At 53.3% G+C, this 27547-nt stretch overlaps 3 protein-coding genes across 6 annotated transcripts; 2 read left to right on the top strand and 1 right to left on the bottom strand.

Moving 5' to 3' along the window:
• Positions 1-4804: 4804 nt before the first annotated feature.
• On the top strand, positions 4805-11828 carry NFKBIE (NFKB inhibitor epsilon). The gene is made up of 6 exons (XM_042938927.1): positions 4805-5384; positions 7772-7874; positions 8550-8772; positions 9822-9910; positions 10078-10317; positions 11222-11828. The coding sequence occupies exons 1-6, from the start codon at positions 5017-5019 to the stop codon at positions 11285-11287; spliced, it is 1089 nt and encodes a 362-aa protein (XP_042794861.1). The 5' UTR covers positions 4805-5016; the 3' UTR covers positions 11288-11828.
• Positions 11829-12952: 1124 nt separating this feature from the next.
• On the top strand, positions 12953-16433 carry SLC35B2 (solute carrier family 35 member B2). 3 transcript variants are annotated; one of them, XM_042938924.1, is made up of 4 exons: positions 12953-13082; positions 13607-13800; positions 13995-14149; positions 14870-16433. In XM_042938924.1, exons 1-4 carry the CDS (start codon positions 13072-13074, stop codon positions 15806-15808), a joined length of 1299 nt encoding a protein of 432 aa, XP_042794858.1. In that variant the 5' UTR covers positions 12953-13071; the 3' UTR covers positions 15809-16433. The 3 variants fall into 3 exon arrangements, with proteins under 3 accessions (XP_042794858.1, XP_042794859.1, XP_042794860.1); XM_042938925.1 differs by lacking the exon at positions 12953-13082 and adding an exon at positions 13189-13264; XM_042938926.1 differs by lacking the exons at positions 12953-13082; positions 13995-14149 and having other exon boundaries at positions 13720-13800.
• A 249-nt stretch (positions 16434-16682) lies between these two features.
• Positions 16683-22700, bottom strand: HSP90AB1 (heat shock protein 90 alpha family class B member 1). 2 transcript variants are annotated; one of them, XM_042938922.1, is made up of 12 exons: positions 22576-22700; positions 20985-21131; positions 20340-20546; positions 20086-20245; positions 19810-19943; positions 19394-19702; positions 18805-18970; positions 18443-18633; positions 18184-18331; positions 17796-18064; positions 17179-17512; positions 16683-17058 (listed from the first exon to the last, which is right to left on the bottom strand). In XM_042938922.1, exons 2-12 carry the CDS (start codon positions 21129-21131, stop codon positions 16949-16951), a joined length of 2175 nt encoding a protein of 724 aa, XP_042794856.1. In that variant the 5' UTR covers positions 22576-22700; the 3' UTR covers positions 16683-16948. The 2 variants fall into 2 exon arrangements, with proteins under 2 accessions (XP_042794856.1, XP_042794857.1); XM_042938923.1 differs by lacking the exon at positions 22576-22700 and adding an exon at positions 21793-21878.
• Between the last annotated feature and the right edge of the window lie 4847 nt (positions 22701-27547).

Below are 27547 nucleotides of genomic sequence, written 5' to 3'. Positions count from 1 at the left end.
CCAGTTGGGTGGTAACGGGTTAAGGCAGGAGCCAGCCTTCAGACGCCTGACCCAACCGAACAGAGATGGAATAGGGTAAGAATTGAAGCTAGATATGAGAAAGGACTAACAGAGGGCAGAGGGGAGGACATTGGAACCAGCCTTCCCAAAGCCATTTTCCTTCCTTAGAAGAACAGCCCCAAAGAAGAATGAAGTGTGTACATTACCCTAGGCTGGAGACCAGGAAACCTGAGTTCTAATTTTTAATCCTGGCTCTGCCATTAAGGGGTTGTGTGACCTTGTGCAAGTGCCTTCCGCTCTTCAAGCCACAGTTTCCTCATCTGTGCATCGAAAAAGTTAACTGGACAATCCCTACGGCTTTGACCTTCTTCTGTGGGTGTAGGAGGCATAATCATACCCCAAGCTGGGCTGTGAGTAACCCACCCTTTCCTGCCATCTACCCACACTGCTCTTCTGTACTGCTTAGGACAGGCAGAAAGAAAACTGACATTCATTCATTCCTGGATGCATCCATGCAATAAACAGATATTAGGTCTCTACTGAGTACCCTGTTCAGAAATGAAACATACAATATTCTACCCTCAAAGAATACAAAGTCTAATTGGGGATGGGGACCAATCATTATGATAAAATAGTATAATGGGGGGGGGCACCTGGGTGGCTCAGTCAGTTGAGCATCTGACTCTTGATTTCAGCTCAGGTCATGATCCTAGTGTTGTGGGATTAAGCCCCAAATCAGGTTCTATGCGGAGCATGGAGCCTGTTAAGATTTTGTCTCTCTGGGGAGCCTGGGTGGCTCAGTTGGTTGAGCATCCAACTCTTGATTTCGGCTCAGGTCATGATCTCATGGTTGGTGAGTTTTCCCCCCACATCAGGTTCTGTGCTGACAGCGTGGAGCCTGCTTGGAATTCTCTCTGCCCCTTCCCTGCTGTCTCAAAATAAATAAATAAACAAACATTTTTTTAAAAAAGATTCTCTTCCTCCCTCTGCTCCTTCCCCCGCCCCACTTCCCCCACTCTCTAAAATAATTTTTTTTAATCTTTAAAAAAAATAGAATAGGGGTGCCTGAGTGGCTCAGTCAGTTAAGTGTCTGACTCTGGATTTAGGCTCAGGTCATGATCTCCCTGTTTGTGGGTTCAAGCCCCCCATCAGGTTCTGTGCTGACAGCTCAGAGACTGCTTGGGATTACCTCTCTCTCTCTCTCTCTCTCTCTCTCTCTCTCTCTCTCTGCCTCCCCGTCCCCCCACTCACTGTCTCTCAAAAAGAATAAACATCAAAAAAGTAGTATAAAGGCTACGCATATTCAATCTGTGTGTGCACAGTCACTGTGGAATCCTACTGCTTGCCATGTGTTACATTAGAGTCTTTGACATATATATATTAACTGTTCCCCCATTTACCCACAAGAAACCAAGGTAGAGGGAGGGTACTGACTTATTCAAGGTCACCTGCTGGTACTCACAGAGCTAATCCTAGAATCCAGATCTTTCTCATTCCAAAGGCCATGCAGATGTTTGTGAGTAGGAAGTTAGTTTAAGGCAAAGCTTGGGATAATCTGGTCTTTGGGGATAGGGGACAAGCATACTGATCTGCTGGGATGGTCCTGCCCCTCATCTGAGGCAGGTTAGCCACTGCCTCCGCCCCCACATACACCCCCACTCCTGGTCCTGCCTCCATTTTCCTACTCTTCTCTTTCCAGGCAAGGTGAAGGTGGATGGTCGGCTGTCTGCCTCTTGCTTCAGAACTATCAGCCTGCACGATCCGCCAGCAGTCAGTGAGTCCTTCCTCCCTACCCAAACAGAGGAAGGGTGTGGTCCTGAAGAGCCCTCTCACTTGGTGGCTCACTCCAGGGTCTCTCACTCATGCTTTGTGGGAAGTCCTGCCTCACATCTAACTCCAACCCCTCATCTTACCTCAGCCCATTCCATTTAGTTCAGTCCTCACTGCAGACAGAGTGCAGAGTTCCTAACCCTGCCCTTTCCCAACGCAGATGGGATCCTCGCACTCTCCACTTAGTTGTTATAATCTTCCTCCTGTTCCCCACCCCTACTGCCTTCCCTTCTCCCCCTCGGGGGGCTTTGGAGGAGAGCTAGCCCAACTCCTTTTGGCCAACCCCAGAGCTCCCAAGATAAAAGCCCCCCAACAACTCCCCTTCTCCATTCACACACATAACCCTTCCTTGGAAGCTTGGGGGAAAGAGGGGTGAAGGGAGGGGGTGTGGAAGGAGCCAGCTGACCAGCTGGTCACCATGGCAACTGGGCCTGTTTTCTGAAGATGAGCTTGACTGGGGTGGGTGGAGGCTGGGAGTGGGGCACTACAAAGGGCACCAGAAAAAAACGGCAGAGAGAGAAGAGGACTGGAGGGGCTGAGGAAGCAAAGTCAGGGCCCTGACCACGTTGAGGCCTGAGTCAGAGTCCTCATGTCATCTTTCCAGATGAAACTGTATGGTCCCTGTCCCCTTTCCTGAAGTGTCCCCCTAAGGGCTTCCTGTCAAAGTGCAGGCTAGGTGCTGAAAGCAGTGTGTGACTCAATGCTGCCCCCACGTGGCTAGAAAAGGGGCAGCTACACACCTGTTCTGGTTCAGAGCGAGACCCGGGACTGAATTGGGATAGGTTTTTCCTTAAATTCAGCCTCCGTATGAATGAAAGGAGCAGTCACTGCATCTGCCTGAGTTCCTGTGTCCTTGCCGAAGGTTCAGATGCCCCAATTCCTTAGACCTTCATAATAAAAGAAACAAAGTTTCACTGAAAAATTTTTTCAAAGTTTTGGATTAGGGGCAGGAGAACTGTGCTCTGCCTTTTCTGACTGATTTTTGGCAAGTCAACTCACCCCTCTGGGTTTCAGCTTCCCAACTTTAAGATGGGGATGTGATCGTGCCAGATTTTGAGCCCAAGTCGTCTGGGTCTGGAGTTTATGACTGTATTTTTTGCTCCAGCCTTTGAGGAGGAGAGAGGAACATGTCAGGGGAGGAAGTTGAGAACATCTGAAATCACGCTGACCTCAAGGGAAGGAGATGCCTCAATTTCCTTGGGCTTTCCCCTCATGGCGTCTCACTGCCTCATGCTCAACACACCCTCTCCACTCTGGTCCTCCATGGGGAGGAAGAGCAGTGGGTCATCTCCTCCTGTCTGTCCATCCACTATCTTCTCTTTACTCACTGCCCCCCCTCCAAGCACACACACTAGGTACTTCTCTTCTCCCCAGCCCTCTTCCCTTCCCATTTCCAGGTCAGATGAAACCCTTCCTTCCCCTCACCCCACTGTGTAGTTGACCCCACTCCATGGCCCCACAGCACCCTGTGCTCACTCCTGTCTTAGCACAATCAGTCTGTATTGTAATTGTCAGGGATATTTGTGAAGGCTAGGGCCATGGGACATTTTGGGGTGAGGTGGGGTTAGTGGCGGTTGGTTATTACTGTTACTATTGATACTTGCTTTTGCTTCCAGCAGAAAAACCAATGTCAGGGGCGCCTGGATGGCTCAGTCAGTTAAGCATCTGACTCTTGATTTCAGCTCAGGGCATGATCATTCTCTAAATAAATAAATAAATAAGCTTTAAAAATAAATTAAAAAAAAAAAAAAGAAATACCAGTGTCAGGCATATAGGAGAAGCCCCATACATGTCTGTCAGATAGATGGTTAAGATGCTGTTGCACGGAGGAGGGCAGTAGGAGAGCTGGCTAGTAGCTGTCTACACTCACTCCAGCTTCCTTCCACCAATGCTAGAGATGGAATAGGGAGATGTTCCCTTGGGGATGATCTAAAGTCACTGCTGCCCTAGGTTTTGGCACTTGGGGTAGGGGATGAATCATGGGGCACTAGTTTGGGGCTCACTGTGTGGGTGGAGTATGCCTGCAACCTCCCTAGGCCCTTTAGACCCAGGGAAAGCAGGGACAGGGAAGGAGGAAAGATGTGCTGGCATTAGGGCTGTGGCTGTGGTGGGGACCTCAGCAGAGCATGGCCCAGCATGTCTGGGGCCTCCCCATCCTGGCCCCACCAGGAGGAACTAAACTTCCCTGCCTGCTGGGGGTAACCGGATGTTGTAACTACCCGGAGCCAGTGTTTCATCCCTGTGAAGAATGACCACTCTGCTTTTTTAGACAACAAACAAACAAAAAATATGACCACTCTGCCTTTTTTTTTTTTTTTTTTTAGACAAGGGCCTGCCTGGGAAAACCTACTTTCAAAAAAGAACAAAAATTAAAAATCCGTCCTCATGCCCAATTCTATGTGATCTGGAAGTTTGACACAGGAGACCCTCTATCCAGGACCCAAAGGGAAAACTGCTTCTTTACAGACAATAGGTATCTTATCTTTCCCTACCCAAACTCCTGGGCACTGATAGATGAGAAAAACAGAGAAATTGAGAGAAATGGGCAGGAGATAGGAAGCAATGGCTCCCCATCCCATCACCTACGTGCTTTCCCTGCAAGACGCTCAGCTCAGCCTGTGCAGACGGTTAATAAATATTCCTTTAAAAACAAACGAATGAGTGAATGAATGGAAAAAATGAATGAAGAAATGGAAGAAGGGAAGGAAGGAAAGAAAATGCATGGAATTAATGAATGAAAAAAAGAAGGACGGGGGAAAATGTGAATGGATGGAAGGATGGGTGAATGAATGAATGAATGAATGGGTGAATTAACGCACGAGTGACTCAGGACCGGGTAACCCCTGACTCGGAGCCAACGCAGAAGGCGGGGTAAGGGGGATTCCGGAGGGCGGGGCCTCGGTCCGGAAGCGTCTGTCGGGGGCGGGGCAGGAGGGGCGGGGCGAGAGAGCGCGTCCGACTGGGCAGTCCAGCTGCTCGGAGTAGCCTCTGCCTTGGAACCCGCCAGCGCTCCGAGCCTCGCCCGCGCTTCTCGCCGACCCCTCGGGCCCCCGCAGCCCGGGAAGAACGCCACTCCGGGCCGGGCGCCAGCTCCGCAAGGCGGACCTGCAACCCGGAAAGGCGGCGCGGCGGAGCCCGGAGCCGGATCCTGCTCGGACCTGGCCCCCGTGGGCCGGCACCGCGGGCATGTCGGAGGCGCGCAAGGGGCCGGACGAGACGGATGAGAGCCAGTACGACTCGGGCATCGAGTCTCTGCGTTCTCTGCGCTCCCTGCCCGAGCCCACCCCGGCCCCGGCCTCCGGACCTTCGGACAGTGGCGGCCCCCAGCCTTGGACCCATCCTCCGGGAACAGCCAAGGAGCCACAGGAGAAGGAAGATACAGATGGGGAGCGAGCTGACTCCACCTATGGCTCCTCGTCGCTCACGGAGCCACTGCCCTTGTTGGGAGGCACGGAGACCGAGGACCCAGCCCCACGCTCTCCGCTCCCCGCAGCGGGAGCGCTGAGCCCTCAGCAGCTGGAAGCACTCACTTACATCTCAGAGGATGGAGACACGTGAGTCTGGGGTCTAAGCTGAGACAGGGACCCCTTCCAATCGATGCCAACTCTGGGCCTGCCAGGAGCCTCAACAGGCCGGGAACCCACTCTGTGAGGATCCCTCAAGACACCCGCGCTGGAAGGGGCTGTCCCCACTCTTCCAAACTCCAGACTTCACTCTTAGCCCACTTTTTAGCTCTGGAGGGGCCCAGACCAGAGGCCCCAGCATCATTACCAGACACCTGGAACCCAGCTAGCAGCTTGGAAAGCTACCAATAACCCACCCCTTGGAAGAGAAAATTCCCCTGACCAGTCCAGATTTTTAGGGTTTTTTTTTCCTTGCTGGGGAAGAGGGTAGGTATCCTTGTTTGCTCAATATCTGGGATTCCCAGCCCCTGACCTCAGAATGCCCCGTCTCGGGGAACAAAAGATGCCAGTTACAGGTTGCCAGGAGGGGTCAGGAAGCTAAGGATGGAGGTGCTGGCAGGGTGCAGAGCTGAGGCTAGCCCTGAGGAAGAGGGGGTGAGCCAGGCTGGAGCACTCTTGCCCCATCAGACAGACAGGCGGCTGGCTGCCCAGCTTACTTCCTTCTCTGCTGTGAAAGGGGAAGTGAGGGCTGGAGTCAGCTTTACCGGCACCCTCTACCTCCTGAGCCCTCCAAGTCCCCCTCACTGTCCTGGTCTGACCCCTTTACTTTACCCTTCCTGCCCCAGGCCCAGGTGGAGCTTGGTGGGGACTGGGCTGGGGGGGGCAGGCAGTTGAAGTAAGAAGTAGTTTGGGTGGGAGGGGCTGGCCAGTTGAGGATTTGTCCCTTAGGAAGAAGAAACACTGTCAAGAGAGGGGGTGGCTGGGATTTGTGGATGAGGAACAGAGTGGAGTGGGCTGGGGTCCCAGACTGGGGATGCTGGAATGAATGGGGGTGGGGAGGGTAGAGAAGGCAGCAGGTATCTGTCTTCACTTGCTTTTTGGAGGAGATGGGAGGGTCCTAATCCTGGGTGGCCTTTGACAAAGACAGCGTTTGGACCCAGGGAGTGGGAGAGGAATGACCTCAGGCCTTTTTGTATCCCGCCCAGATCACCAACCCTCAGGCCCAGAACCAAGAATTTGGGGGTTCCATGTGGAATACCTCTGGCTGACCTTTGACCTAGGGAGTGGTGACTTCTGGCACTGCCGTCCTTTGTCCGCCTCTCAGCAGAAGCCTTTACCCGGCTCTAGTTAAAGACAGGTGTCGTGTCTAGACTGTGGGGTTAGGGGCGGTGGAGAAGCGGTGTCAGGACTCCCCAGGAGGTCCTTAGAGAGGAGGGGGCACTGTCTTCCCTCAGAGGTGTCTGGCTTATAGGACTTATGGAAGTGGGGAGAGGAAGTGGGAGGAGGGGAGACAGGGAGAGAGGGAGGTGGCTGCAGGAATGTGACCTAGAGAACAGGCCCTGGCCGAGGGGATTTCCAGAGCGGTTCCTCCCTCCCTCCCTCCCTCAGTCACTCTCTCCTGGGCCTCTCCTGCCACCCGCCACTGAGCCTGCCCCCCTTCTGCCTGAGCAGCCCCCTCCCCAGCCCGGACAGGCCTTTACCCAAACTACCCCCCCAAGGCACTTCATGCCCCAAGGCAGCTGTCACCCTAGACCTTCCAGCTCTGGTTTTCGTTTTCCCCACCTGATGTGGGGAAACCCCAGGACTGGAACTTCCCCTCCCAACTGCCCCCTCCCACCTGAGCAAGAGATTAAGGCTCTTTGGCCCCCAACAAACACACACTTTCTGCACTGCACAGACCTCCCCTTGGAAGTGTCCTCGGAGTGGAGGGCCTCTGGTCAGGCCCCACCCAGTCTGTGCTGTCTGAAGAGTGACCCTCTTGATCCCCCTGTGAAAGGGCAGCAGGACAGGATGCCGCGCTGTCTCCTCTTCCACGAGCTTCTGTGTTCTCTCCGTTGGAATGTGTACCACTGAGTTGCCCCGAGTGGGGGTGACCCCGCTCCTGCCCTCTCAGTCCTCCCTGTTGGGGTTGGCAGACGTGGGGAGCTCAGCCCCGGAAACCACCTCTGTGCTACCCCGGCAGCTTTCAGTTTGGCTTTGAGCTGCAGCCGGCCCGGTGGGGCCCTGGGGCCAGAGGGGAGTGGGGTGTGGGCAGGCTGAACAGGAAGGACCTTCTCCCATCAGCACCCTGCCCACGCTCCCACTCAGCCAAGGCCCCCCCTGAAGGCCAGAGATGGGAACTTGGAACTCCCACCCGCCAGATCCTGGCTTCCCTTACCAACCCTCACTTCCTGGCCCAAACTCTCACTTCCTACACCGACCCTATGTGTGTCTTCTTAGAGATTGATGTGTTCTTCCTTCTAACCCCAGGACCCTAGCTCACTGTCTCTGGCCTGAGCCCTAACACTTAAACCCTGTTCCTGGTCTCCCTCTCCCAGGCTGGTCCACTTGGCGGTGATTCACGAGGCCCCAGCCGTGCTGCTCTGTTGCCTGGCTTTGCTGCCCCAGGAGGTCCTGGACATTCAGAACAACCTTTACCAGGTGGGTGGGGGGAGAGGCTGGGCTATGCCCAGATACCTATATCTGCCCTGACAGCCATTCCCAGCAGCCACACGAGGGTACTTGGGCTGCGCACTCAGGAAACCATATCCCAGACCCTGGGACAGAAGCTGATGCTACACGCAAGTAAGACACGCCTCTGCCCACAAGGTGCTGGAGCCTGGGCTAGGGGACTCCTGTCAACCCCTGATTTCATAGCATGGTGACCAGAGTTGTGACCCCAGCTGCTGTGGGACCCAGCGTCTGTGGGGAGCATTAATACAGGAGGCAGCATCTGCATGGAGCCTTAAAAGAGGAGTATGCCAGGTTGAGACTGCCTGCCTGGTGCCTCTGTCTTTCCTCCCTCCAGCCCGTCCTTGTCACTTGGCCCCCAAGGATAACAGAGGTCTTCCCTGCCCCCAACTGTCCTTTCTCCAGGGGCTGAGGGGACCTCTAAGAAGAGCAGGGGCCCACTTTCCTTACCCTGCCTCCAGAACTGGGGTGGTGGGCAGTGACAGAGGGAAGGCTTTGGTAGCGTTTCCTTGGAAGACCAGGGCCATAGCCTTTATAAGCTGCCCTCAAAAAAGGTGCTGGCAGCTGGTAATTCCTGTGTCCACCCTAGCACGTCCCCAGAGGTGGGAGCATGCTACAACAGCCCTGGACCCTTTGTACCTACAGACAGCACTCCATCTGGCTGTACATCTGGACCAGCCGGGTGCAGTTCGGGCCCTGGTGCTGAAGGGGGCCAGTCGGGTGCTACAGGATAGACACGGTGACACGGCCCTGCATGTGGCCTGCCAGCGCCAGCACTTGGCCTGTGCCCGCTGCCTGCTGGAGGGGCGGCCAGAGCCAGGCCGAGGACCACCTCACTCCCTGGACCTCCAGCTGCAAAACTGGCAAGGTATGGGCAGCCTCAGGGCCTGTGGGATGAGGAGGGGACAAGAGATGGACCCCACTGTCAGGAAAAGGAGGTTCATAGCTTGTCTGTCAATGCACCTCCAGTTTTAAGTCAACAGGTACTCAGTACCTTTTTGCTGAAGGAACGAATGAACGAGTGAACGAATGAACTTGATTTAGAATTTAATGAGAGCCTACTGTGAGCTAAACAGAGAGCTAAACCTTGCCCTCAAGATATTTAGTTTACCAGAGATTAGACGAACTCGTTAATTCATGCAACAAAAATGTACCGGGGGCCTTCTGTGTGCCAGACAGTATTCCAGGAGCTGGAGAGCGATTGAGGCAGACACTAAATATAAGAAGTGAGTTCTCTAGTAGGTTACCAAGCTGTAAGTGCTGTGGGAAAAGTAGAGCAGAGTGAGAACTAGAATGTGAGGGATGGGGCGGGTGTGATTTTTAAAGAGAGTGACCAGGGAAACCCTCAAGGAGCAGCAGCATTTGAGCAGAGACTTGAAGGAGGTGAGGGATGTCACTTTGAATCAAGTTCTGTAGGCGGGGGTGGGGGTGGTTCCACTCCAGAAAGCGGGTAGCAAGAAGGCTAGGGAAGCACAGGGCAGGACAAGGCCCTCGGGGTGGGTGGGGGGGAGGGGTGGCTGGGGCCTGAGGATCCTGGAGAGCTCTGAAGAAGGTGGCTTTTGGATGGGGCTTCAAGGCAGGTAGAGTTAGAGATGGGGGGGGCGGCGGGGAGAGGGGGAAGGGGGAGGGGAATGTATGTTGGGGGACGGTGCACTTATGTGGGGTGTCACTCAGCAACCTGACCCCTGAAGCATGAAAGTTTCAATAACATGACTCTGAAAAGGTGGAAACTTTGAGTTCCTTTCCCCTCAGACTTTTGAGGGGGTTTTTGGGTTTGTGTTTTAACACTCCTGTGATCAGAGGCATTGAGTGGGCAGTGAGTCCCTTGGGGCTGAGGGGTAGGGAGGTCCCTGAAGAGAGGGAGGGAGAGAGTTGGTGGATGCTGATTAGCAGCCCCCACCCTCACCCCCATCCCAGGTCTGGCCTGCCTCCACATCGCCACCCTGCAGAGGAACCGGCCGCTCATGGAACTGCTGCTGCAGAACGGAGCCGACATTGACACACAGGTGAGAGGGCCAATCAGGGCCCGGCCCAGGGCCTGCCCCACCGCCTGATCCAGCCCCAAGTCCCCTGCCTAGCAGTCAGCAGTGGTGGCACTCACCTCCTTATCCAGGGCCCAGGCCCAGCACGATTCTTCTCCAGGGCCTTGGCTGACATCCTTCTTCTCCTCCAGGAGGGCACCAGTGGGAAAACAGCCCTGCACCTGGCTGTGGAGACCCAGGAGCGGGGTCTGGTGCAGTTCCTGCTCCAGGCTGGCGCACGGGTAGACGCCCGCATGCTCAACGGGTGCACACCCCTGCACCTTGCGGCAGGTCGGGGCCTCAGCAGCATCTCATCCACTCTGTGCGAGGCAGGTGCCGACTCCCTGCTGCGGAACGTGGAAGACGAGACTCCCCAGGACCTGGCTGAGGACGTAAGAGGCATAGGCTCAGCTCTGCTCTCCAGGACCTCCCGCACCTAGAGCAGAGACAGGCACCATAATAGCTGAAAGGGCCAAAGAGTCAGGATCCCCGGGAGTAATCCACGACTCTGCCACTCACCAACTGTGGGACCTTGGGCAAGCCTCTGCCCCTCTGTTTTTTTAGTTGGTCAAGCCCAGGGAGCCCAAACTTGGACTCTAACAGGAGCCCTGCAGCTACAGTGGATCGGTGAGACAGGATAGGTGTAAGGCAAGGTGATGGGGCCTGTGAGAGACCAGAGTCAATGCCCAAGGGTCACTCTACTCAGCTTCAGCAGATAGTTGCAGAGGAAGAATGTGGGCCCAGTGTTGCCAGGTCTTAGAATTTTTTGAAGAAAGATGGGACCTAGATTTCCTGTAGTGTCTTTCCCATTTTAAAATGTTCAAAGTAAAAAATACTCTGGGGCTCCTGGCTGGCTCAGTCAGGAGAGCATACAACTCTTGATCTCAGGGTTGTGGGTTCAAGCCCCACACTGGGCCTACAGCTTACTTAAAAAAATATTCAAAATGTTTTCTAAGTACCACCCCCCCCCCCCCCGCCCCGTGCCCCTACCCCCCACCCCCCGCCAAAAAAAAAAAAAAAAACCCAAAACCAGACACATGGGCTAGATCACCTCCAGGGTGGGAGCTCTGATATTCTGATATCTTAGAGAGTCAGGGCTTGCCTAAGGCTTCAGGGCTCTGCCTAGCCCAGAGGGGCTGCTGTGTTGGGGATTAGTGGGAAGATTTGTTCCTCAATGTCCTTGAGTTGTCATTTGGTGGAGGAGAAATGGTCCAATCTGTCTTCCCAGCTCCCTTCCTCCACTGCCGCTTTTTCCCCATGGGCCCTGATTTTGCTTCTCTCCATTCTCTTTCTCAGCCCTTGGCTCTTTTGCCCTTTGATGACCTGAAGATCTCTGGGAAGCCACTGCTGTGTGCCGACTGAAGCCAGGGCAGAGTCTGGGGCCCCGGAGACTCCCACCTCTTCACATCCGGAAGCCGGAGCTATAGCTGCTGAAGTCTGGGCCCTGACAATGTGCCCTTCTGGTGTCCTGGGGACTGCTGAGGCCACAGCCTGGGGCCAGTACGGTCCTGAGCGGAGAGGAGGGATCACAAGTGAGAGAAGGCAAGTCTGGAAGGAAGACTTTCCCAGGTGGATGGAGATTCTTGAAGACTCCCAAAGCCCCAGGTATCCTGGGCAAAGCCTGTTTGCCTCTAGAAGACGGCAGGGGCTCTTGTTTCTACCCACGTTGGGTCAGCCTGAAACTGCCAATCAGTAGGAAGACATGGACTCTCCTGAGTGAGGAGAGAAACTGAAATCAGCAAGCAGGACCCTGAGGGGTTCCATCCCACTGCTGTTGAGGACTCTTAAAAACACTGTTTAAAGACTTCACACAGAAGGCCCTGAACTGACCCTCTGGGGAAGGGGAAGTTTCAATAACATGACACTAAAACAGCAGAGACCTTTATAAAGATCCCCCCCTACAGTTGTTTTGCTCACGTGCATGTCTGCGTGCATTGGGGATTTTTAGATAGGCCTGCCTTGTGACCTTATGGTAGAGACAGAGAGAAGGAAATTGCCACTTGAGCAGGGTAGGACTCTGCTAGGTAGGGAGTGTGTGTTGTGGGGGGGGGGGGGGGGAGGGAGGGGGGGTACCATCCTCAGGCCTCTCTGTCCAGCACAAACCCTTGCCCTGAATGAGAAGACCCCCCCCCCCCCCCCCGGGTGGGAGGCATCACCACTGCCCTGGAGGTGGCCATCTGGAGGAGCCTGGAGAGAAAGGCCAGCCTGTAGAGGGAGGTGGCTTTGTGTGTTTTTCCTTTCATTCCACACACGTTTGAAGTCCCTGTGAGGTGAGTATGGCCAATATGGATACAGGGGGATAAACCAACGACACAATCTCTGGCCACTTGGATCTTACGGTCTAGTGAGTGAGACAGCCATGAAAATCACAAACGCCCAAATAAATATGTAATTACAAGCTGCAGTGGATTCTGTGAGGGGGAAACAAAGAGTGGGAAGGTGAACATGAGTTGGTGGAGGGCCACACTTTGGGCGGTCAGGGGAGGTCTGTGAGGACTGTCATCTCCACCTGGACACGAGGACGAGTAAGGGATGTGGGGAGAGCGTTCAGGCGAAGGCCTTTGGTGAATTAGAGGAACGGAGAGCAGGCCAGTGGGACTCTGCAGAGGGTGGGTGAGTGGGTGAGGTAGGCGGGCCAGGTCATGCCGAGCCTGAAGGTCTTGGGGAGTTGGGACAGAACTGCAGCCCATTGGGGAATGGAAGGAGGTATCTTCTTCCCGTCAGAAAACGGGGAAGGGGTGGCGCAAGAGGAAGTGCTTGGGACGCACGACGTCAATGTCCCTGTCCCAAGAGGGCAGGGGCACCACTACCTCCCGGGTTGGTTGTGTGGACTAAGGGCGATGACGAAGCGGGGTGCGGGTGTACGGCCTGGGGGCTCCCCGCCCTGGGCGGCCCAGCTCCCGGATACCGGGCCGCGTCTCCCTCCGGGCCGCGCGGGGGCGCTGTGGCCCGCCGGCGGCCCGGGGCGCTGCCTGGTCGCGGCTGGGGGCGGAGGGGCGGCCGCGGGGAGGGAGGCGGGAAGAGCGCGGCACTTCCGCTAGCCGCTCGCTCGCCGGCCGCTCCTGGAGGCGGCAGCGGGAGCGGAGGGACCGCGCGGCCCGGGGACCGCATTCCCCGGCCCCCCTCCGCCCCACGCGGCCCGGACCATGGACGCCAGGTGGGGGGGCTAGGGGAGCGGCGGGCCCACGTGACCGAGCCCCCGGGCCACGTGACTGCCGCTGCTGGGCACGGAGGGGCCGGGTGGGGTCCCAGCTGCCCGGCGGCAGGCCCGCATAGCGGAGCCCGGGGCCGGCGGGGAGGGGGGGCGCGGCGTGGACTGGACTTGTCCTCCTTGCGAGGGTCCGGGAGTGTCGGGCGGAGGAGTTGGGAACCCTGGCGCTCCGGGATCCTGGAGGGCGGGGTGGGAGGAGGGGGCGCCGCCTGTAGCCCGAACGGCCGGCCAGCGCTGGAGGGAACAGAGGGAACCTGTGTGGCCAGAGGGGCGGGTCCGCCCCCGAGGAGGGAGGGAGCCCCGCCTGGCCCGCGCCGGCCCCCCCCAGGAGAGAGAGAGGCTCTTTGTCCGGGCTGGGCTGCAGCTGAGGGGGGCGGGGAGACTCCGGGCCCTTCTCCAGTGTAGTCCCCTCCGGAGGGCCGAGTGGATGAGGAACGGCACCCTAATCCTTACGTCCGCTGTCCCCGCAGGTGGTGGGCAGTGGTGGTGCTGGCTGCGCTCCCCTCCCTGGGGGCAGGTGGGGAGACCCCCGAAGCCCCTCCAGAGTCATGGACGCAGCTGTGGTTTTTCCGCTTTTTGGTGAATGCTGCTGGCTATGCCAGCTTTATGGTACCTGGCTACCTGCTGGTGCAGTACTTCAAGCGGAAGAACTACCTGGAGACAGGTGTGTGTGCCGAAAGGGTGGGGAAGCGTGCCAGGTCCCTATTATGAGTGCTGACCAGCAGTCCAGATTGGGTTGTGGCTTGCGAAGGGAGGGAGGGATGCCTGCAGGCCTGACAGCAGGGCCGCTGGCTGCTCTGGGCAAGAGGAGGTGCTGGGGAGAATACTGGCTCTTGACCTTGGTTGCCTGTTTTTTAGGCAGGGGTCTCTGCTTTCCCCTGGTGAAAACTTGTGTGTTTGGCCATGAGCCCAAGGCCTCTGACGAGGTTCCTCTGGCTTCCCGGACCGAGCCGGCAGAGACCACTCCCACTTGGCAGGCCCTGAAGCTGCTCTTCTGCGCCGCGGGGCTCCAGGTAGGTAGGCAGGCTCTGCCTCTCTTCCTGGGTTGGACCCCAGGACAGGTACGGTGCAGAACCAAAGTTTTCACCCTGCCAGCCCCCCGCGGTTTGCTGGCTGTGTTAACACGGCCCCCTCTTCCAGGGGGCGCATAGTACCACCATCTTAGAGGTGGTCGGGATAACCACTGTCTTGTCTTTCCCCCTTCCTCTTGCCCTCTTGTGTGATTTCTCCTGTGCCGTTACTACCCTTCCCCCTGCAGTGATGTCTCATATACTGCTAACCCACTGATCAAAGTTTGGGGAAGCCACGCAGCCCTCCCCCCACTACTGCATGTGACAGGGAGCGAAGATACGGAGTTCTTGGCACTTCAGAGCGGGCACTACTAGTCCTACATGTGCCGCACAGGTGTCCAGTCTTACTCCCCGAATCCACTGAGGATAGACAGGAGGCTACATGGGATGGAGTCTGCTTTAACTACCCTCCTGTGGGGCAGACAGGGTCTGGGCATGCCTAAAGCCTCTGTCATCGTTTCACACACACTTGATCCTTCCAAGGTGAATCCAGGCTCTGGAGGGGAGAGGAAACTTCTGGTTATTACAGAGGGACCAACATACGTATGCTGTCCTTTGAATCATCTAGACCTTTTCTGAGGAAGAGGGAGGTCGAAATCTTTCGGGCCACCTTCTCCTCCTCTTACCTTCTCGGTCCTCGTTCCTCCCCGCCCCTCCCTCCAGGTGTCCTACCTGACTTGGGGAGTGCTGCAGGAGAGAGTGATGACCCGCAGCTATGGGGCTACTGCCACCTCGCCAGGTGAGCGCTTCACGGACTCCCAGTTCCTGGTGCTGATGAACCGGGTGCTGGCCCTGCTGGTGGCTGGCCTCTGCTGCATCCTCTGTAAGCAGCCCCGGCACGGAGCACCCATGTACCGGTACTCCTTTGCCAGCCTGTCAAACGTGCTCAGCAGCTGGTGTCAGTATGAAGCTCTCAAGTTCGTCAGCTTTCCCACCCAGGTGCTGGCCAAGGCCTCTAAGGTGATCCCTGTCATGCTGATGGGAAAGTTGGTGTCTCGGCGCAGCTACGAACACTGGGAATACCTGACGGCCGGCCTCATCTCCATCGGGGTCAGCATGTTCCTGCTGTCTAGCGGACCGGAGCCCCGCAGCTCCCCGGCCACCACCCTGTCCGGCCTCATCCTGCTGGCAGGCTACATCGCCTTTGACAGCTTCACCTCAAACTGGCAGGATGCCCTGTTTGCCTATAAGATGTCTTCGGTGCAGATGATGTTTGGGGTCAATTTCTTCTCCTGCCTCTTCACGGTGGGCTCCCTGCTAGAGCAGGGGGCCCTCCTGGAGGGGACCCGCTTCATGGGGCGACACAGTGAATTTGCTGCGCATGCCCTTCTGCTCTCAGTCTGCTCTGCATGTGGCCAGCTCTTCATCTTCTACACCATCGGGCAGTTCGGGGCCGCCGTCTTCACCATCATCATGACCCTCCGCCAGGCCTTCGCCATCCTCCTCTCCTGCCTCCTCTATGGCCACACAGTCACTGTGGTGGGGGGTCTGGGGGTGGCTGTGGTCTTTGCTGCCCTCCTCCTCAGAGTCTATGCCCGGGGCCGACTAAAGCAACGGGGAAAGAAGGCTGTGCCTGTGGAGTCCCCTGTGCAGAAAGTTTGAGGGGCCTGAGAGATGAAGTCCAACAAGAACCTCACCGTACCAGTTTTCCTCTCCTACTGTAACTTTTGAGGCGGCTGGCTCAAGGTCAGAATGCAGGCTTTTAGTATCACAAACCAGCTCTGCAGGTTGGGGTTGAGTCCGGGAGTCAGCCTTCCCCTTTGCCTTAAGTCACCCGTCCTCCAGTAGGGATTCTTCTGAGCCCCAAGGTAGAGGACCTTCCTCAATGGGTGGGAGGGGCTTCCTCAATGGGTGGGAGAAGGCAGAAGCACCTTCTAAGGCCCCTCTCAAAATTCCCTGAAGTCTTGCCCTGTGGGCTCTGCCACCAACACACTTGTGCTTGTCCCCTACCTTGAATGGCCCACCCGTGCAGACTCCCTCCCAGAGACCTATGGAACTTACTCTGGTGAGAAAAGCACAAGTGTTGTAGGCTCCAAGTGCTGCTTTCCCGGGAGTCCCTGAAAGACGGTGCTGTGCTGGGGGAGGAGGATAGAGCCCTACCCAGCACCACCACCCTCTGCTCCTGGATCCCCAGGCTCTGCTCCAAGAGCCCATTGCAGGTTTTGGTACTTTGGAAATGTTAACTTTTTGCTCTAATTTTATTTTATTAAATTAAATTGCTGCAATGGTCTCGAGTCCCGTGTTTTCGTTGACGGAAATATGTGCTTTAGGAAGGGGACAGAGTATCACATGCTGGTTTGTGGCTACCCTTTAGAGTCTGTTGGGGGACTTCAGAACTGCTAGATGGTTACAAGTGACTTTAGCTTTCAATGTACCAGAGTAACCGATTACCAGGATGAAAGCAGGTACAACTTGGAATAGGAAAGCAAAAGAAACTCAGAAGGCACCAGATCCACTTTACAAGGGAAAGCAGAACTGTATAAAACTGTATTTTCTTTATTTTGCATACTTTAACTTCAGAACAAAATAAACAAAAAACCACAGTACACATCCAAACCCCTCATCAAATATAGGAAGGGATAGGCCTGAGGCCCTTGTATCCTGCCTCAGACAAAGACAGGAGGGGGAAAAAAAAACAAAACACTAGACATCAGCAGAAGGAACCAGGTGAACCGAGGCCACTCAGGGCTGCTGGGAAGCCATGGGGACACTATACAGAGGGCACAGGTCTGCAGGTAGAAACTAATCTACTTCTTCCATGCGGGACGCATCCTCATCACCCTCAAGGGGAGGGATCTCATCAGGAACAGCAGCACTGGGTTCCTCTGCAGTTACTTCGTCTTCGTCAATACCTGTTAAGTAGGAAAGAACGCCACGTGAATGTCAACCCGAATACCATTAAGTCAAATCTGTCCCTCAGAGACTAGTTTACCCAACTCCTAGCCACACTCTGGTGTAACAAAGATACTCACCCAGGCCTAGCTTGATCATGCGGTAAATTCGGTTGGAGTGGGTCTGGGGATCCTCCAGTGAGAAGCCAGAAGAGAGCAGTGCAGTTTCAAACAGGAGCACCACCAGGTCCTTGACAGCCTTGTCATTCTTGTCCGCCTCTGCCTTCTGCCGTAGTGTCTCCACAATGGGGTGGTCAGGATTAATCTCCAGGTGCTTTTTGGCCATCATATAACCCATTGTAGAGTTGTCCCGAAGTGCCTGGGCTTTCATGATCCGCTCCATGTTGGCCGTCCAGCCGTAGGTGCTCGTCACAATGCAGCAGGGTGAAGACACTAGCCTGTTTGAGATGGTCACCTGTGGATAAGGACAAAAACTTGTGTTTATGTTAAATCTGATTACCATTTCCAAGCTAAAATGATGGTATGTTAAGTTCTATTCTCAGAAGAAACACTTCATCGTTCCCAAATATTTATAAAAATACCAACCCACCTGCCTGGTAAAAGCAGCGAAACGGGAAAGAAAGAAGCTCTGCACAAATCAGGCAACCTAAAACTACTAACTGTGTAGCACCACAAGATTCTGAGGGAAACAGCTCTAAAGCATTTACAAACTACATCCTAGTCCCAGAACTGCTTACCTTCTCAACCTTCTTATCCAGTATTTCTTTCATAAGTTTGCAGAGGTTCTCAAACTTGGCCTTGCTCTCTTCCATTTTCTTTTTCTCCTCTTCATCCTCAGGTAGCTCCAGGCCCTCCTTGGTTACGGAGACGAGACTCTTCCCATCAAACTCCTTGAGCTGCTGCACGCAGTACTCATCGATGGGCTCAGTCATATACACTACCTCGAAGCCCCGCTTCCGCACCCGCTCCACAAAAGCGGAGTTGGCAACCTGCTCTTTGCTCTCGCCTGCAGGGTTGAGAGAGACTCAGGGATCAGAATGCCGCCTACCAGTTCCCAGGTATTCCCAAATGTCCTATTTCCTTATACCCCCATGAGGCTTTGATCAGACCCAGGCTCCAACATACCAGTGATGTAATAGATGGACTTCTGGGTCTCCTTCATGCGAGAGACATACTCCGAAAGAGAAGTCATCTCATCTCCAGACTGGGAGGTGTGATAACGCAGCAGCTCAGAAAGACGACGCCGATTAGTGGAGTCCTCATGGATTCCAAGCTTCAAAGGTGGAAAGAAAACGATCTTACTTGTAAATAATCTGTTACTCTCTAGGTGAATGAAAAAAACCCTCCATCTTAATTAATAAGTAAGCATTTGCTACTTCCGTACCTTCAAGTTTTTAGAGAATGCCTCATAGAATTTCTTATAGTTCTCCTTGTCTTCTGCCAGTTCAGAGAAGAGCTCAAGGCACTTCTTTACGATGTTTTTGCGAATGACCTTCAAGATTTTGCTCTGCTGGAGCATTTCTCGGGAGATGTTTAGGGGCAAGTCCTCAGAGTCCACCACACCACGGATGAAATCTGCAATCAGGAAGAAAATGGGAGTTACTGTAGACAGGGTCATCTAAGTTCAACAGGATCCACTTTCTCACTGAACCCGATTTCAAAAAAAAAAAAAGACAAAACCTCCGTTTCCTGAGAGCACTATAGGACTTTACCCAACCAACTACATTCGGCCAAAAGGACACTCACTGAGATACTCCGGTATCAACTCATCACAGCTGTCCATGATAAACACACGGCGGACATAGAGCTTAATGTTGTTCTTTTTCTTCTTGTTCTCAAAAAGGTCAAAAGGAGCCCGACGGGGGATAAACAGCAATGCCCTGAATTCCAGCTGACCTTCCACAGAGAAGTGCTGAAAGAAATTCAAAGTAAGCCAGTAGTGTATTTCAAGATACACCTTTAAGTCCCAACATCACATCATTCACTGAATTGTCTGGAACAGAGATCTTCCCTAAGCACTGATGACAGAACAGACATCATAGAACCTCTTTTGAAAAAATTAAACTCCTATGCCCCAAACTGATCCACAATGGTACTGCTATGTATAATCCTGGGATCAATGAGTTAACAGTCCTATCAGGAACCTGCCACAGAGACAAAGTGAGGTCACTGAGATGTCCTTTCTTTACCCTAAAAGGGTCATCAACAAGTGAAAGGACATGGATCCATGGCATTCAGTTCCCACCACCAAACAGTTGGGCAAGTTCCACGGTCTACTACCAGCAACGCCGTTCTGCCTGCTCTTCCTATTCAATCAACATGCAAGGCTTCTCACCTTGACTGCCAAGTGGTCCTCCCAGTCATTCGTAAGGCTCTTGTAAAACTCTCCATATTCCTCCTGGGTGATGTCGTCAGGGTTTCTGGTCCAAATGGGCTTGGTCTTGTTCAGTTCTTCCTGATCAATGTATTTCTCCTTAATCTTCTTTGTTTTCTTCTTCTTGTCCTTCCCACTATCATCCTCCTCATCTGAGCCCACATCTTCAATCTTGGGCTTCTCCTCATCATCTTTATCTTCCTCTTCTTTCTCACCTTTCTCCTCCTCTGCCTCATCGTCACTGATTTCTTTCTCTCGTTCCTTCTCCAGCTGAAAGTACAAAAGACAGTAGTTCCAGACTTCAGAAACCAAAACGGGGACCTTGGAACTCCCCGAAAGAGCAGACATACACGTGAGGAGTACCAGTCCATACTCACATAAAGAGTGATGGGATAGCCTATGAACTGCGAGTGCTTCTTCACCACTTCTTTGACACGTCTCTCCTCTAAGTATTCTGTCTGGTCTTCTTTAAGATGGAGGATCACTTTGGTGCCCCGGCCAATGGGCTCACCTAGGAGTTAATCACAGAGTATAAAAAATGAAGCTAAATGCAGACCTGTCATCAACTACTCCACAGGTAACACCCTCAAGATCTCCATTACAGGTTTCCCCAGAATTCTAACCCAGACAACCTAATAGGAAAGCCGTCTTACCATGGTCTGCACGTACAGTGAAGGAGCCCCCAGCAGAAGACTCCCAGGCGTACTGCTCATCATCGTTGTGCTTTGTGATAACAACCACTTTCTCTGCCACCAGATAAGCAGAATAAAAGCCAACACCAAATTGTCCAATCATGGAGATGTCTGCACCAGCCTGCCAGGAAATTTTACAAACAAGTTTAAAACAAAACAGCAAACCAAACATCCACAAAAATGGATGGCGTGCACCTAGCTGAAATACCACATACCTGGAGAGCCTCCATGAATGCTTTAGTGCCCGACTTGGCAATGGTTCCCAAATTATTTATGAGATCGGCTTTGGTCATGCCAATGCCGGTGTCCACTAGAGTCAGAGTGCGTTCCTGGGGGTTGGGGATGATGTCAATTTTGAGCTCTTTACCACTGTCCAACTTGGAAGGGTCTGTCAGGCTCTCATACCGAATCTTGTCCAAGGCCTGAAAACACAAATCTCATTTTTACAATTCTGCTTCCTAAAAGCCCAGCTCTTCGTCCAAAACAATACTACTTTTTACTCCCAAATAGCATCAATTTTGATTACCCACTCCCAAACTTGGCGTGTAAGAGCCACATACAGTTGGGGCACCTGACTCTTGATTTTGGCTCAGGTCATGATCTCAGTTTGTGGGTTCAAGCCCCGTGTGTTGGGCTCCAGGCTGACTGCTCAGAGCCTGCTTGGGATTCTCCCTCTCTCTGCCCCTCCCTCACTCTCAAAATAAAACTTAGAACACAAAAAGAACCATTTACAGTTACAATAACCCATCTACCCACATCAATGTTTTTAGAATAGCAGCCCCACAAAATACCAAACCGCGCTTCTCTTTTCCGGAGTGCTGAAAACAAAAACCACAAATGAAGCTGCCCACACCACTCACATCAGAAGCGTTACTGATCAACTCCCGAAGGAAAATTTCCTTGTTGGAATAAAAGGTATTGATGATGAGGGACATGAGTTGGGCAATTTCTGCCTGGAAGGCAAATGTCTCCACCTCCTCCTCTCCATGGTGCACTTCCTCAGGCATCTAAAATGAGAACAATCAAGAATTACAAAAGAACTGGATGGCTCCACATTTAACACTTCAAGTTCACCCCGGTCACAGCGGAAGACTCAAAGAGACTTAGTCCAAGCTGTTTTAATCCAGGTAATGAACATATTCCTCAAAGACCGTAGCGCCTTTTCTTTAAAGACTTCTCTTAGTGGGAACCCAACTTAGAAAGAAAAATAAAAAGCTGCTTCACCACAATACACAAGGTCAAGCTTTTTGAAAAGGTATTTTGAAACCAAACTGCTCTTAACTGATCCGTGGGACCCAAAACCTCAGCATCACCTGGTAGCCTGTTCAAAATGCAGATACTGGGCCCAACCCAAGAATAGGAATAACAACTCCAGGTAACCCAAACTCAGGTGAAGGAGAAAACCACCTACTACGTTTCCACCACCTTCTTTGTTACAAAATCCAATAGCCCAAGATGAGCGATTTCATGTTAAATGGCCAGTAATCCGGAATTGGCTCTCTTCAATTGAGAATCTCCCACATCAAAAGCTCACGTGGGATTGCTGCCTCACAGGATAGAAGATAACCCGAGAGACCGGTGGATACCCGCCCAAGAGGCTAAGACAAAGAACGGATAAAGCACCCCTCAACACATGTGGCTACAATATAGAACGAAACCAAACACAACTAAGATGGTGGCCGTAGACGGCTGGGCAGACCCTCGTCACTGCCGGACATGCGTTAGCCAGGGCCACGCGAGGAGGGGGCGCCACCGCGCAGCCTCCCTTCGCCCCAGCATCCGGGCACCAGGGCGGGGCGCCGGGCTCCAGAAGCTTCCAGAACAATCTCAGCTCTCTGGGAGGGGCGGGGGAGGAAAGGGCCCATGAATCTTCCAGAGCCTGCCCCCTCCTCTCCCCTCCCCCTCACCGGGACTGCAGAAAAGCTCTGGAAAGAAAGAACGGCGGGCCAGAGCCGGCCGTAATCGTTCCTTGCCGAAGAACCTCACATAAAGGAATAGAAAGCCCTGGAAAAATGCGTCCCACGGAAGAGATGGCAAAGCCAGGCCAGCACCAGGCTGTGCTGAGTCACGTCCAGCGCGCACACCCACCACCCTTGGGGACCCTCCGGCGCCCCGTAGCCGCGTCCGGAAGTGGAGGGGCAAACATGGCAGCGTCCCGGGCCGGCGCGGACACCACGTGCAGCTGCCCACTACCCCAAGCCCACTCCGCGGCCCACCTCCCCCCACGGCTAGTTGCCGTCTGAGGGAAACGCCGCACCAAAGCACGAATGAAAAAACTAGCCCAACTCTCGAGAGCCCTGTCCCATCCACACCCCCCAAAAATTTTGAGTTGACCTATCCCAAGACCGCTCCAACACGACAAAATCTAGGCTTTGAAAAGGAAACGATGGACGAAAGCAACACGTAAGGACAATCCAATCAGAAACACCTGAAAAGAACCAATGACCTTACCTTCAAGGAGAAGAGCTGTAAGCACTACAGACCACGGTGAGCAGGGACTAAGTCCGGCTCAAAATCCGCAACAAGGCTGCGCGGGGGTGACTCAAGAGAGCGGCTGTTCGCCCCCAGTGGCCCTATATACGGCGAAGCACAGACCAGCTGCCCGTCCCCGAATCCCTCCGCCTTAAAGGAGGATGCGGGTCAGCCCGGCACCTGCCGCTGCCCGCCCACCTTGACGTCATGGTCCAAAATAGGGGAGGGGGCGGGGAAGGGCGGAAGCAACCGGTCTCAGTCTCCGCCCTGAGAGCACGCGCAAGTACCGCTTTTCGTGGCCGCATCTCCGCACTGCCAAGGCTCGACCACCGTCCAAGAACTAGAGATTGAGAATGCTCACATGACATAAACGAGGGATCTAGTGGCGAGGATCCCACTGACCTCCCTATAAACCCCTAATACAGGCGCCTCCACACATAAGTGTCCTGGCCAAGAGGAATACCAAAAAAGGTGGATAGAAAGGCCAACCACTCCGACCTCGACTCCCAGGTTCGACTTCCTTGCTAGAATCTGCCCTACACATGCCTACAGCCCAATAAGGGAAAAGGGCTTTCCTTAGGGACAGTGCAGAATTCGAGATCTAACTTCACGCAGCCCCGGGAGCCCGGTCCTCCCTCGGGGAGGGGAAAGAGCCAGCGCTTTGCAGCGGGGCGTGGCTCCTGGTGGGGAGGGGGGTGGGAAGGGCGCCGGCTCGGGCTAGCAGTGGGACTCTTTGCCCGCGCCCGGCGGAAGGAGCGACGACGGCGGTACTGCGATTACTTCCAGCAGTTTCCAGACCCGCCTTGGCGGTACCGCCCCCACCCCGCCCCTTTCCTCCAGGCTCCGCCCCGCCCTCTGCGGCCTGGTCCTGTCTCTGCAGCTGCTTGTGTTACCCTCTAGGAATCGGCCGGGGTCCCCGGGGAGCAGGGGGTGGGCTGTCCCAATCCTATTTACCGTCTAAAGCCGCTGGCGGGACCCTATTATCCACCTGCCAGGCCCAGCTAGCTCGGCACTCCCTCGGGAGTGGGATGGAGCAAAAAGGGAGTGATTGACCTTCCCCCAATCCCTTCCCCATCAATCACATAGCACAGGGCTGTTGGGGCGGCTGTGCTGACGCGCCTTCAGCGAGCGGAGACTGGGGACGACTTGGCCACCGGGGGGACCCTCCCCAACTCCTGCAGTCGCCCACGTGTGTAGAACACAGAGACATGCGTCTCCCCAGCGTGAGCATATCGAGCTGTTTTCTCAATCTCGTTTCGTTTCTGGCCCTCTTCGCTCCTGCAGCTGCCAGACCGGAGGAGCAGAGGGTCTCCAGGGACCCCTGCAGGGTGGCAGGGGCTCCTGGAGGGCGCTTGAAGACGCTTCCCAGAGAGCAGCCCGTTGAAGGCTGCCAGAAATTGTTCCTCTTCAGATGTGGCGCCGGAGCTCCCAAGCCGTTAGCCTGCCCAGGGAGCTGTGGGACGCCATACTTCGCTTGGCTCTACCCCTTTTGTGTGCCCTTCAGATGGAAAGCTGTCCTTGTCTATCCAAGGCCTCATCTTGGAATCCTGTTGGGCCCACAGCCCCTCCGGAAGAGAATGGCCACTTCCTGCTCTGTGACATTGTAGGTGTCCATCAACTGCTTTCTTGGCCCACTGTGTCGCCGCTGGAATGCTGGGGAGGGGTTCCTCCCCTACCTCACCCCCACCCCCAGCCCCACAGCCCTCCCTCATCAGCCCTGGTGCCCCATCTTCCTTCCTTTATATTTTCTTTATGTGTTGAATTCCGAAGGATAAAGGATCTTTGCTTTCCTCATCCTTGCCCCAGGCTTAGCACCACCCCAATTGTATTTTTCCTTGCTCTTCTTTCCTTCCTTGTGGAGTGTGAGAAGCCGGTGGCTGGGAGAAGTTAATGGGTTTGGGAAGGGGTGTGGGTGCTGCTCCCCGAAATGCCCCAGGATTCTCTGTTCCTGATCTAAATCTCAAACCAAGAGTGTCCTCCCTCAATATACCTTCTTTTCCTCTGGGCAGAAGGGCTCTAGCTAATGAAACATCTCCCTAGTTGACAAAAAGCATTCACACCATTTCACCATCCTGTGAAGAGGTAAAAGCGAGTCTCCACATTCTATGAACTGGGGAAGCAAGGCTTCAATGAGGACAGTGAGCTCAGAGCCTGTGTTGCACTAACCCTTGCTCCCTGCTCCAGGAATGGAGTGGGGATGCTGTCTCCCCTCCCAGGACCCAAGTCCAAAGCAGAGCAGAAATCACGTGCTGATCAGTATTAGGACCAGAGACTCCTAGCAGGTCTCCTAATGGGACAATCTCAAATCTTCCACTAGCACAGAATTTCTGGAAGTCTTCTCTTCTGGAAGCCTTCTCCTACTCACTGACACTAACTTAAGCTCCCACAGTGAGTGCCCGGGGATGCAAAAATGCATAAACAAGACGGAGGTTTCAGTCCACAGGGCGCTGTGGCAGGCAGCTCAGCCTGGGGAAGGGGCAGGCTTAGGGCCAAGACTAGTCAGCCCATGACACAGGTCTATTCCCGGAAGAGGGAAAAGCATGGAAAGGCACAGCCCTGACAGAAGGACCATAGCCTAGGAGCCCCTGAAGGAGGCGGAAGAGCAAAAAGTAGCCCTGCAGGCAGGGTTCAGGTCACAGAGGGCCACGAATGCCATGTTAAGATGCTCTGACCTTAACTTAGAGTGTAGGAAGCCATGGAGGCTGTCAAAGCTTAAAACCCTCTAGATCTCCGGAGTCCTATTCTCAGGAGCACTTGCAATGCCTATTGCTCCCAAGATACCCTTTATTCCTGACCAGGCCTCAAAGACCCAGCCCAACCTTCTGTCGTTGGAGGGTAGCCAGTTGAAGCAAGAGTTGACCAACTGTAGCCTGCAGCTGGTGGGCCTGTTGCTTGCTTTTAGATGGCTTATGGGTGAGAATGGTTTTTACATTTTTTTAATTGTGGAAAAAATCAACAGAAAGATACTGTTTTGGCCTGTGAAAAGTACGTGAAATTCGGATGTGTGTTCATAAAGTTTTACTGAAACATAGCCACCCTTGTTTGCATGTTGTCTTTGGCTGCTTTTATGCCGCAGTGGCAGAGTTGATGGTGTGGCAGAGACCATAGAGCATGCGAAGTCTAAAATATTTACTCTCTTACCTTTTACGGAGAAGACTTACAGACCCCTAATCTAGCCTAAATCGAAGTGGGGTCTTGGAGGATGCACAGAGACTTAGCTGCTGCTCAGACTAGGAATTCTCCCAATTAGGCTGTGCCACTGGCCTTTCAGGGGGATCAGGGAGGCCAATGAGGGTTGCTAAGAGGCAGTAGATGAATCAAGCAACCAAAGGCATCGGGACATCAGAGGTTGTATACGAGTGAGGGGTAGCTCTGGATCCTTAACTCCCAGAACAAACTGGCTTCCCGAACTCAGTGGCTGCCAGATGTGTCCTGTCAGTTCTGGTTCTTCCCAGTTCCATGACGCTTATAATCTCTGAACTCCGGCAGGGGTGGGGGGGAGTGGGGAATACCCTAAACTGACATCCTCACAGGCCAATGGACCTGATGTTTAGAGATGTGGGACAATTGAGCCAGTCTGCATGACCAGCCTGGGCCCCACCTCTTTGCCTCAGTTTCCACATCCTGTTGGGACATGAGAAATCTCACAACTCTCACCCACTTGATTGTTAGTACTATGCTTTTTGTTTGTTTTTTTGTTTTTTGTTTTTGATGCAATGGCAATGGAAAATTTCCTTCATTTTGTTTCCTGAAGAGTTTGAAAAGCAATTGACTTTTGTTTATTGGTCCTACAACTTGGTAAACTACCTTATTAATTCTTAATTTGTCTGGTTTTTTTTTTTTTATTTATTCATTTTGAGAGGGGGGAGGGACAGAGAGAGAGAGAGAGAACACCAAGCAGACTCTGCACTGTCAGCACAGAACCCGACATGGGGCTTGAATTCACCATCTGTGAGATCATGACCTGAGCAGAAACCAAGAGCCAGAATCTTAGCCGACTGAGCCACCCAGGCGCCCCTGTTTTTTGTTTTTTAAGTACAACCCTATCTATCATCTGAGAACAATGACAGTTTGCAATCTCCCTTTCTAATCCTTGTATCTCTTATTTCTTGTTATACTGCACCAGCTAAAACCTGCAAGACAATGATGAGTGGAAACAGTGATTCTGGGCATCCCTATCTCATTTCTGATCAGGAAAGGAATGCTTTTAATATTTCACCATTGAGCACAATACTCTTTCTATTCCTAAGTTGTTATAACTTTTAATTGGAACAAGTATCTGATTATTTTCCTGCATCTATTGAGACTATTGTTTTAAAAAAATTCCCTTTGCGCGGGGTGCCTGGGTGGCTCAGTTGGTTGGGTGTCTGATTCTTGATCTTAGCTCATGGTCTTGCAGTTCGTGGGTTCAAGACCCACCCTGAGCACACATGCCGGCAGTGTGGATTCTGCTTGGGGTTCCAATCTCTCTCTGACTCTCCCCTGCTCTCTCTCTCTCAAAATAAATAAATAAACTTAAAAAAAATTCCCTATGGGGTGGTGCCTGGGTGGCTCAGTCGGTTAAGCATCTGACTCTTGATATGGGCTCAGGTCATGATCTCACGGGTTTGTGGGACTGAGCCCCGCTCGGGCTCTGTGCTGATAGTATGGAGCCTGCTTGGGATTCTCTCTTCTCCTTCTCTGCCCTTCCCCTTGCTTGCATTCCCTTGCTCTCTCTCAAAATAAATAAACACTTAAACATTTTTTAAAAAATTAAAAATTCCCTGTATTTACATGTTTAATTAATTAACAGGCTCAATAATATTAAACAGAATTAGTCTATTTATTTAAAATTTTGATGAACTCACCTATAAAATAGACTGAGTCTATTGTTTTCTGTATGGAAACATTTTTTTTTTGTAATGGACAAACTATTTTTTTAATGTTTATTTTTGAGAGAGAGAGAAACAGA

This window comes from Panthera leo, chromosome B2 (assembly GCF_018350215.1).
Source record: "Panthera leo isolate Ple1 chromosome B2, P.leo_Ple1_pat1.1, whole genome shotgun sequence".
NCBI lineage: Eukaryota > Metazoa > Chordata > Mammalia > Carnivora > Felidae > Panthera > Panthera leo.
Note: the sequence above shows the minus strand (reverse complement) of the source record. Positions and strands in the feature narration are given on the sequence as shown.

What these genes read in the sequence shown, in the direction of transcription:
- NFKBIE (XM_042938927.1), top strand. Translation starts at nt 5,017, where the DNA reads ATGTCGGAGGCGCGCAAGGGGCCGGACGAGACGGATGAGAGCCAGTAC. An exon ending in CCAGCTGCAAAACTGGCAAG is followed by an intron (nt 8,773 to 9,821) that starts GTATGGGCAGCC and finishes CCCCCATCCCAG; the next exon opens with GTCTGGCCTGCCTCCACATC. An exon ending in CCCAGGACCTGGCTGAGGAC is followed by an intron (nt 10,318 to 11,221) that starts GTAAGAGGCATA and finishes TCTCTTTCTCAG; the next exon opens with CCCTTGGCTCTTTTGCCCTT.
- SLC35B2 (XM_042938924.1), top strand. An exon ending in GAAGAACTACCTGGAGACAG is followed by an intron (nt 13,801 to 13,994) that starts GTGTGTGTGCCG and finishes CCTGTTTTTTAG; the next exon opens with GCAGGGGTCTCTGCTTTCCC. An exon ending in TCTGCGCCGCGGGGCTCCAG is followed by an intron (nt 14,150 to 14,869) that starts GTAGGTAGGCAG and finishes CCCTCCCTCCAG; the next exon opens with GTGTCCTACCTGACTTGGGG.
- HSP90AB1 (XM_042938922.1), bottom strand. Translation starts at nt 21,131, where the DNA reads ATGCCTGAGGAAGTGCACCATGGAGAGGAGGAGGTGGAGACATTTGCC. An exon ending in GTTGATACCGGAGTATCTCA is followed by an intron (nt 18,634 to 18,804) that starts GTGAGTGTCCTT and finishes TCCTGATTGCAG; the next exon opens with ATTTCATCCGTGGTGTGGTG. An exon ending in TGGATAAGAAGGTTGAGAAG is followed by an intron (nt 17,513 to 17,795) that starts GTAAGCAGTTCT and finishes CCTTATCCACAG; the next exon opens with GTGACCATCTCAAACAGGCT.